Source organism: Sparus aurata, chromosome 10 (genome assembly GCF_900880675.1).
Source record: "Sparus aurata chromosome 10, fSpaAur1.1, whole genome shotgun sequence".
Classification (NCBI taxonomy): Eukaryota; Metazoa; Chordata; class Actinopteri; order Spariformes; family Sparidae; genus Sparus; species Sparus aurata.
Window position 1 is genome coordinate 26,948,787 of NC_044196.1, and position 8,870 is coordinate 26,957,656.

At 41.3% G+C, this 8,870-nt stretch overlaps 2 protein-coding genes across 3 annotated transcripts; both read right to left on the reverse strand.

Moving 5' to 3' along the window:
• Positions 1-612: 612 nt before the first annotated feature.
• cskmt (citrate synthase lysine methyltransferase) lies at positions 613-2,500 on the reverse strand. 2 transcript variants are annotated; one of them, XM_030432017.1, is made up of 2 exons: positions 2,312-2,500; positions 613-1,387 (listed from the first exon to the last, which is right to left on the reverse strand). In XM_030432017.1, exons 1-2 carry the CDS (start codon positions 2,409-2,411, stop codon positions 711-713), a joined length of 777 nt encoding a protein of 258 aa, XP_030287877.1. In that variant the 5' UTR covers positions 2,412-2,500; the 3' UTR covers positions 613-710. The 2 variants fall into 2 exon arrangements, with proteins under 2 accessions (XP_030287877.1, XP_030287878.1); XM_030432018.1 differs by having other exon boundaries at positions 2,330-2,495.
• Positions 2,501-3,094: 594 nt separating this feature from the next.
• Positions 3,095-8,745, reverse strand: otub1b (OTU deubiquitinase, ubiquitin aldehyde binding 1b). Its single transcript, XM_030432021.1, has 7 exons — positions 8,599-8,745; positions 7,137-7,198; positions 6,433-6,531; positions 6,144-6,262; positions 5,732-5,816; positions 5,133-5,327; positions 3,095-3,669 (listed from the first exon to the last, which is right to left on the reverse strand). Exons 1-7 carry the CDS (start codon positions 8,639-8,641, stop codon positions 3,472-3,474), a joined length of 801 nt encoding a protein of 266 aa, XP_030287881.1. The 5' UTR covers positions 8,642-8,745; the 3' UTR covers positions 3,095-3,471.
• Positions 8,746-8,870: the final 125 nt, after the last annotated feature.

The window sequence follows — 8,870 nt, forward strand, 5'->3', positions numbered from 1 at the left end:
TATAGGGAAAACATACATTAAAAGTTAACATAAATTGCCCTTTATGCGGTTATGTGAAGTAAAATGCACTTTAAATATGTAGAATCCCTAATCATTAAATATTTTTCAGAATCTGACATGTCTAGTGCCACATTAAGCAGGAAGTCTGTAGGTTTTTGCTTTTGGCCCATGGCCCACCTCCAAGGGAAAACGTTTGCAACTCTGGTTTACAGTTAGATGCCAGATATGATTCTGCTGGTTTAAAAACATTTTACACATTAACCATCGACCAGCCCACCCAGACACTGACTGTAACGAAGACATCAAACCTTGCTGTTCAAAATTACATGCAATTTTTTAGTTTTGTGTGTATACAATGGAAAGAGACTGTAACAACCAAGTGGCTAGGAGTGAACTACCTCACAAAGAAAAAAAGTGTGTGGGATGCTGGGTCATATTTAGGCTGGCCACTAGATGGCAGTGGATAACAAGTAATGAGAGAAGAGCATCATAGCTGAACTGTCTGCCTGGATGTGTGTGTCCTGTGAATGGGACTATTGTCATGTCACTGACTAAAAATGTATCATACATTTAACACACTGTATACAGATCAAAGAAAAATAATGACACCAATTAATGGAAAATAAAACAACATTTTTATTCTTTATTACAATCACGTTTAATAATTTACTCATTCGATATTGTGACTGTCCAGATGTAGAAAGTGACCGCTATACGACGGGGCGAGGAGTCACTTGGTAGCAGTAGTAACACACCCCCCTTAGCTCCCCGACCTCCTGCACCCCGACATCTGCAGCCATCACCCCCTGCTCCTGCGCCTCAGTCTCCAGCCACAGCAGCCTGGCGTCGGGGTCCTCATCTGAGAACTGGAGCAGAGATCCTGAGCTCCGCAACACCTTCAAACACTGCTTCAGCACCAGACTGGCCTTCACTTTACCTTCCTTAGACCTCAGCAAGGCATCTGTGGTTCCCTTGTCAACTATAAGGTCCATAACGTTGGTGCGATAGTGCCTTTGAAGCTGTGTGCAGTCAAGCTCGACAAACTCGAGCTTGGAGGAAAGATTGTGAGGTTGAACGGCTTGAGTTTGAACATGTTCCTGCATTAGGCGCACAGCTATGGGGGAAATGTCAGCACAAGTGACCTGGACCGGTGCAGGAGAGTGTCTGTAAATACCAGGTCCTAAGGCAGATGTGCCACAGCCCATATCCAGGACCTGGAGCAGAGCGTCAGGGTGGGACTTGGTTTGCAAAAAAGGCATAATGAAGTCTCGGACAGCATCGAAGCCGAAGAACCACTCAAAGTTTTTAAAGGTGGCGGTTCTGCTGCTGGTCTCGGTGTAGAAGCGGTCCCAGGTGGCTTTCTTATCCATGTTTTCAATCAGTTCAGCTAGACAGAAAACAGAAAGAGGGGATAATGTAATAAGAGTCATAATTAAGAGATTATTAGCAGTATATTTACTGAGGTGGCTTTTTGAGTCCCCAGTGCAACAAGACTGCCTGGCGTGTCTATATTTATGCCCCTGACACATAGATGCGTCCAGTCCAAGTGCCTTCATGGTTCTGTCATACCATATATTGATGGTCTTTATTGTAAGCTTATATAAATATCTCACAACACGTGATTCAAGACCTTCTCCTTTGAAGCCATTAAAAAAAATGCCACATGAAGGAAAATCTACCATGCTGACGGATCTGATCTCAAGTTTGCCAGATGATCCAAACAAATGCAATAAATCCTCCATTCATGTAACCCGTTAGAGAGGTGTTGGTTCAGCTGTGTAGTCCTTTTGAAGGCTGCAGAATAACTGCATTGCGTTACACTGACAAGCACTTCTATTATTTTGTTGCAATCCCCTGTCTGTCAAAGACGATGAGCTAAATAACACTTCCCTGTGCACCTCCTCCAAAAATACACTTGAATTAACAGCCTCCATTAACTTAACACTATAACCTTCATGACAGGATGGTTTATGGGACAACTGTTGTATTACACTCTATTACTTTTAGCTAGGCTACGCTAGGTTTATCCAATAAACCAGTCACGTTACTCTAAGTTACAACTTTGGAGAAGACAGAGTGCTGCTCGACGCGGGAGACATTACAAACACATGTGCACACAGCACTGCAGTAAAATGAACACTTTCTTAATCAATTAATATCCTATATAGTGACACAACGTTAAGGCTAACCCGCTGTAGCTGGCTACTTAGCTAGCGTTAGTTGACAGTGCCATGTGTCACTAGTAGTTACTTAACATTTCTAAATGAACATTCGGTCGACATGACCATCTAAGAAGCTAACTAGATCATACGTTTTGGTTGAGACGTACTTGTAAGAGAGGAATGATGCCGTACACATGCTGCAACTATCCTCCTGCCTGACATTGTCAGCGACTTTGAAAACAGAGACATTTTCCCTCTGCGGCTCCGCTTGTCTTCACCCTCTTCCAGCCAAAGAGGAGCTCTCACTCTGACCAGTTTTCTTGGTACCGAAAATACTGCGGGCGTCCGGTTACGATAACATCTCTTGTTATAGACTACGATCTTTGATCACGCAGCAATGACGCGACTGCGCATGTGTAACTGCAGGTGTAAACAGTGCAGTTCACACGCATAACCATGTTTGTAAACAACAACAGCTGTTTCTATTCTACGTATTTAAGTACTAGATTGAGGATGTCTGCAGTGTTATTACCAGGGGACTAATAAAGCTTTATAGGAGGATGCTGTTCCCGGTAGTCTTACTCATACAGTTACTACACTTATCACCATTAAAGTCTGACCATGTTTACAGGTTGAATTTCATTTCAACCCTTGCACTCAACTCTCAGGTACACTGTGGACAACCTGCATGATTCTGGATGGTAATCTTACTTTGTTGCTGACTGTAGACTGATTATTTTTATATGGCTGGGAGTGTTCTGAATAATGATTAATCCACTGGCTGAATTTCAAAAAGTAATTATTGCTGGAGTCATTTAACAAGATACAACAGTCACTGGTTTCAAATAGTCAGATTTTCCCTGTGTTACAGCTGTGCAAATTTAGTAATTTGGGGCTTTGAACTATTGGTTGAATGAAATGAAGACAAGAAATAAGATGTAAATCCCTTTAATAAAACTCAATGAAACGCAGTGTAACAAAGGAAAAGAATCCAACATAGAGCAAGTAGATAACATTTACAACCACAAAAGAAAAAAAACCTGTACAACTCTAAATGCCTGGAGTCACTTCTATTCTTCCAAAGATTTTTTAATTAACCATTTTGTGATGACTGAGGGTAAACTTGGGGAGAGGGGTAAGGGAGGCATGTAATGTGATTTTATCTTATTTTTATTTTTTTCAAATACATGAGTGTAATGTCATACACAGATGTATGCTTCATCAACGTGGCTGCTGAAGTTATTTTTTTTTTACCCACTGCTGTAAGCGTACAGCAGGAGGAGGATGAGGTGGGCTGTGGCCAGGAGTGTTATTTGTACAAGATGTCGTAATGGCCAGGTCTATAGAGGAGGAAGATGCGTGGGTCTCCGCCTTCAGGAAAGACGTGGTGATTGACTGTTCCTCCTTCTCCTCTATCCATGTACTCCACCAGGATGGATACGTCTAGGGCCTGGGCTAAGGCGATGATGTGAATGTGGTCACTTTCTTTAGACATGGGCTCCACCTCCTTGAAAGAGAAAAAGAACAAGCACATTAAATGTGGATTTGTTTTCAAAGTAGAATTTACATTGTTATCATACCTGGCTGACAGTGTACTGTTTATAGGTAGCAAAAAGCTCCATATACATCCAAAAACGCAAATTCTCTTTTTGTTGAGCTGTCCTCTGCAACTACTAAAGCACTTAGTAGCCATCTACATAAAACGAGCAGCTGCTCAAATGCTGCCTGTAACATCATGCAGCAGTGAAGGTTTTGTGGTGGGTCAGTGATGGTCTGGGAAGGCATATCCTTGGAAGGTCATACAGACATCCATGTCATAGCCAATGGTACCCTGACCACTGTAAGGTGCCGGGATGGAATCCTCAGAGCAAATGTCAGACCTTATGCTGATGCCCGGGGTTCCTCCTGGTGCAGGACAATGCCCAGCCTCATGTGGCCAGGGTGTGTAGGCAGTTTCTGGATGATGAACACTGATGCAACTGATTGGCCCCTCCATTCATCTGACCTAAATCCAATTGACGTTAAACCATCCAACCAATTATACAATGCCATCCAACCACCAATCTTCAACTTTAGATGATGAGTGGCACAAAGCAATGTGTTCTGCTGGGGGGGGGGGGATCATTGATTACTACAAAACCCACATTTAACTTTGTTTACTGATTTGGGTAAAACCAAATATACATGGATGCAATTGAACACACCAGTGTATCAGAATCAGCTTTATTCGCCAAGTACATGTACAAAAACAAGGAATTTGACTCAGGTTAAAGTTGAGACCAACTAGAAACCCAGGGACCTACGGTGGCGAGTTTGACGAAAGGGAAACCAGCACTGAAGTAGTTTAAAAGTTAAGCTGCTGTGAAACAGTTAACATAACCACTTGCTCGTTTAGTCATGAAGCTAATATTAGCAGCCCCATTTAGCTGACTAAGCCCTCTCTTCACCAAATCAGCTGTGTTCACTGGAAGATTGTGGTCACCAGGTCACACAGAGTGGGCTACTTTGACATGTCATTGCATGCCAAGGGGGGGGGTCTCTCAGTTACTTTAAGAAAGCTATTGGCTACAACAAATTCCAATCAATACCCTCCAAATGACAGGAAACTAAAAATTTAACAGGGTCTGTTTGGGGCCATGACCCATCCTCTATCCAACTTTTGAGGCAATCTGTTTTCACAGTCAGCGGGTGTAGTTTGGTAGACAGGGAATAATTCCAACATGATACTGTTCTGAACAGGGTGCTATGATTATCTTGAGCAACAGGTCATAATACTGGAAAGAGACATTATAATGTCTAGTACCATCTAGTTCCATTACATCTGAGAGAAGGTGAACAATATCTCCAAAACTTGGCAAACCACAGCAAAACAATTTATATGGATAAACAACACTAAATGCTGTTATTAGACCCAGATAAATGTAAAGCGATGTGAGAAAATATAATAATCATAATAAAAAAACAACCTACCTGCTGACAGAACTCCTTGACTGAGCGTCCTCCCTCTATGAAGTGTTGAAAGAAGCCGTGCTCTCGCTGCAGGTAGCCTGAGGTGAGCAGTCGCAGGTACACGACCACATAGTCGGACACGTTCTGATCGTTGAAGGAGCCCAGCACCTCCTGCAGGGTTGGCTGTTTCTCACACAGTTCGATCAGGTCCATGAACTTGCAGGAAAAGACGTTATTTACATTGTTAGATTGATATGTTCATTTGCAGCCTGACAACTTAAGACTCACTAGATTTGGCCAGTTGGATAGTGTCCGCTCCAGCTGACCAAATACATCAAGTGCTTTGGCAGATGACCATTTAGAGTTGGCAGGGCAACGAGCAAATTACAGTAAACTTTAAGAACATAATTAAAATAGACGCTTAATCCAACAGGATATGCAAAAAAAATGCATTTTACAACTTATATTTAAGAAAGAATAAGCAATCAATGAAAGCAACAATGGAAAACACCTTTTCACACATACAGTTCGCATCAATAAGCAAAATAAAAATGTTGTCCTCTTAGAGGTTTTCCAGTTAGCAATAAACCATGTATGTTCCTACTGTGCAGGACACTTACAGTATTATGAAAGTCTTCAATGGTAAACTCGGTGAAGCCCTCGTTAACCAGATCCAGTTTACTTTTAGAGGCAACTGCTTTGAACCTGAAGAGACAATAAACATGTATTCAGTAACTCTGTAGTAATATAAATAAATTACATATGTAAGATAAAAGCCGCCACTTAAACAATAATGAAAAACAGTGCAGAACAGGACAGACTGACTAAGAGCCTCTGTGGTTAGTTCATGCATGACTGTGTAGCTACCTCCTGTTATTACAAGTGTAAAATTGGTATTAAACTAATATATATTAAATTGGCATACAGTAACTGGTCAAAACAGTCCAAGATAACAGAAGTGTGAAACTGAGTCTAGATATGGACAGCTACTACAGCACAATCAGTCACCACATCACATATCACATCACTCACTTCTGAAGCTCTTTGCTGTCATCTAGCAGGGACTCGAGATGTGCGAAGCCGAAGGCTCTGTAGAAACAGTTCCCATCTGGTCGCGTCTTACGAATATACGAGTATTTTTTGTATAGGTCCTGCAACAACAACAAAAAAGAATATTACCACATTCAAATGCAAAAACTGTAACTGTTGTGTAAGCAACTGACAATTTAGTTATTTGGCTGTGGATAAAATTACACCCTGGACTGTGGAGGAAATGCACCACGGTGTGGGTGCAGTAACCTGAGAGTAGGTGATCACTGACCTTGATCTTGAGCTGATAAACTGTGTCATCATCAGCGTACTCCCTCTGCAGCACCGACAGGTCCTGTCTGTCCGACACTAAAGGGTTACTGTTGGCTATCTAGACACCCACACACAGAAAGTTTAAATTATTACATGCACGGTAAGGGCTTTAACCGCGGGCAGCTCCTAAAGTCTCGACTGGGGTTGATATTTTGACAGACCAAATTAACTATGGAGCTAATATTTCATTATACTCTACCTCAACTGCAGTGTTGGAGGTATAAAGAGGTTTTGTCTTATTCAATAGATAATTTCATTATTAGGTTAAAGCTGTGCAGACATAAGTCATCAGTTACCTTAGCAGGTCAAGGTAACTGCTGCTGATTCCTAGGAAGATTTAAAAGGCTGTGCTTCAAATTTCTATTTTCGGAAAACAAAGATCACTAGGTCATGATTAAAACACTAATTGTTAACCGAATAAAGGCAAAACATTAGAGCATCCCATCTGAAGTTGACAGCTGCATATGAAGGGTTCAGCTGTGTCACCACAACAGTTTCAAATCCAGTTTTCTGGATCTTTAAATTCATAAGAATCTACTCTAATCTAGGACCCTGGTGATCCTGTTAATCAGAGGCAGAATAATGGCAAGTCACCTCTGTGATTTCTATTAATTAAAAAAAAAATGGTAATTCACCATTGATTCCCCAAAAGGGATTTCTCACCTCCTGCTGAATTCTGTCCTGTTGGGCAATTATAGCCTCATCATATGCGAGGCAGTTCACTCCTGTAAGAGGAAAGAGAGAGATAATTAGGCTTCAGGAATAAATACTGCAAATGAGACCATGGTGACAGAGCCCATTGAAGTGCAGTGGATGCCGACTCCGTGCCTAGATTTAAAGATCTGTATTAGAACAAAGCAAGTGATAATGAGGCATAACAGATTGGAAAAATTGTCATGTTAAACTTTACATTCCTTTGTGGGAAAATGCATGGTTACAACTTTACAATATAGCTAATGAGTATAAACATTGCTTTAGTGTTGCCTTGATAGGATGTTGGATGGTCAAAGGTGCAGTTTTACAATACAGACTTTTCACAGTGCTCTCAGTAATCTCAGCCCAGGGGTATATTTAAACCGGCAAGTTTTGAGTTAAAGTCTCATTTGGTCCCCTTTGGAAAGTGCCAGTGTAAATACCCTAGCCTTGGGCTAAGAAGTTTCTTTAAAAAAAACTTTAGCTAAGTGCAGTGTGAAAAGCCTCCACCATTGTTTAAGAGAAGAGATTATTTTGGCAGAATTAAATTAGGGATTTCAGTGTAAACACAATCTGCTATGCTACTAGGGAATTGTTGCTGGAATTACCTGCATACACACACTGCACAGTGTGGTGTGTATGCAGGTGATATATTCACCCCTACAATGTAAACAATACAGCTAAATTGTTTCAGCGACACTGTCCAATTTCCAAAACAAGCTACGATTCAACACAAAACGAAAATAATTTACTTATGTTGCATATTAAGTATAAAATCCTGAATACATCGATCTGTTTGTCTGTTTATTTACTCGTCTTCTTCACATTAAAACGCTACAGCTGAGTGGTTCAGGATGGTATAACCGACAAACCGACGTAATAAAGAAAAAAATAAAATTAGAGCTGAATGGGTTAAACATCTGACTAAATCAAAACACGACTGAGGCATTCATAAACAAAGCCACATTTTCACTTCAACCCAATGTCAGCAGTTCTAATGAACACAAGTTAATCCACAACACCAGCTAACGTCAGTCTTGGCTAGCCCGACCTGAGCGAAAACAAAACAAATTCTAGCCACGACGAATAACGTCGTTTTGGCAACAAAAATAGGCTGTCCTGTCTTTAATATTAAGCATATACACTAAATGTTTCCTTATGTGAAAAGCTCTAGGACTGTCACTTAATTCTTGCTGCCCTGTCAGTAACTAAACAAGCGTTTTTTCTTTGTGTAGCAGTGGTAGCTAGCTAACGTTAGCCAACAAGCTGTGGCCTCGGTCTACCCCCTCATCGCTGCATGTCAACCACGTTTATCACGGAGAGGGCAACGACTGAAACGGCGAGCGGACACTCGTACGGTTGTGGGCGTAACTCGTAAAATAAATGACCGTGCTGTTTGTTGGATATTAGGCGATGTAAATGTTTCTCTCACCCTCCATCTCTCCCTGTGATGATTCCTGCTGCTCCTCCGCCATCTTAGCTATCGAGAGCTGTTCTTCTTCTTCTTCTTTGGATGAGGCAGGCAACACGCTACAGCGGCTGCCCTCTACTGGTTGTTATAAACTGTCATTTTATCAAATACTGTACTGATATTCAATTTATTTTAGTCCGGTTGTCCAGGTTCAGTACAGAGCACAGTTTAAAAAGAAAAAGAAATAAACAGCTTTTCCAGCTGCTCTTGGCCTTTCTTGATGAAGTCAGGCC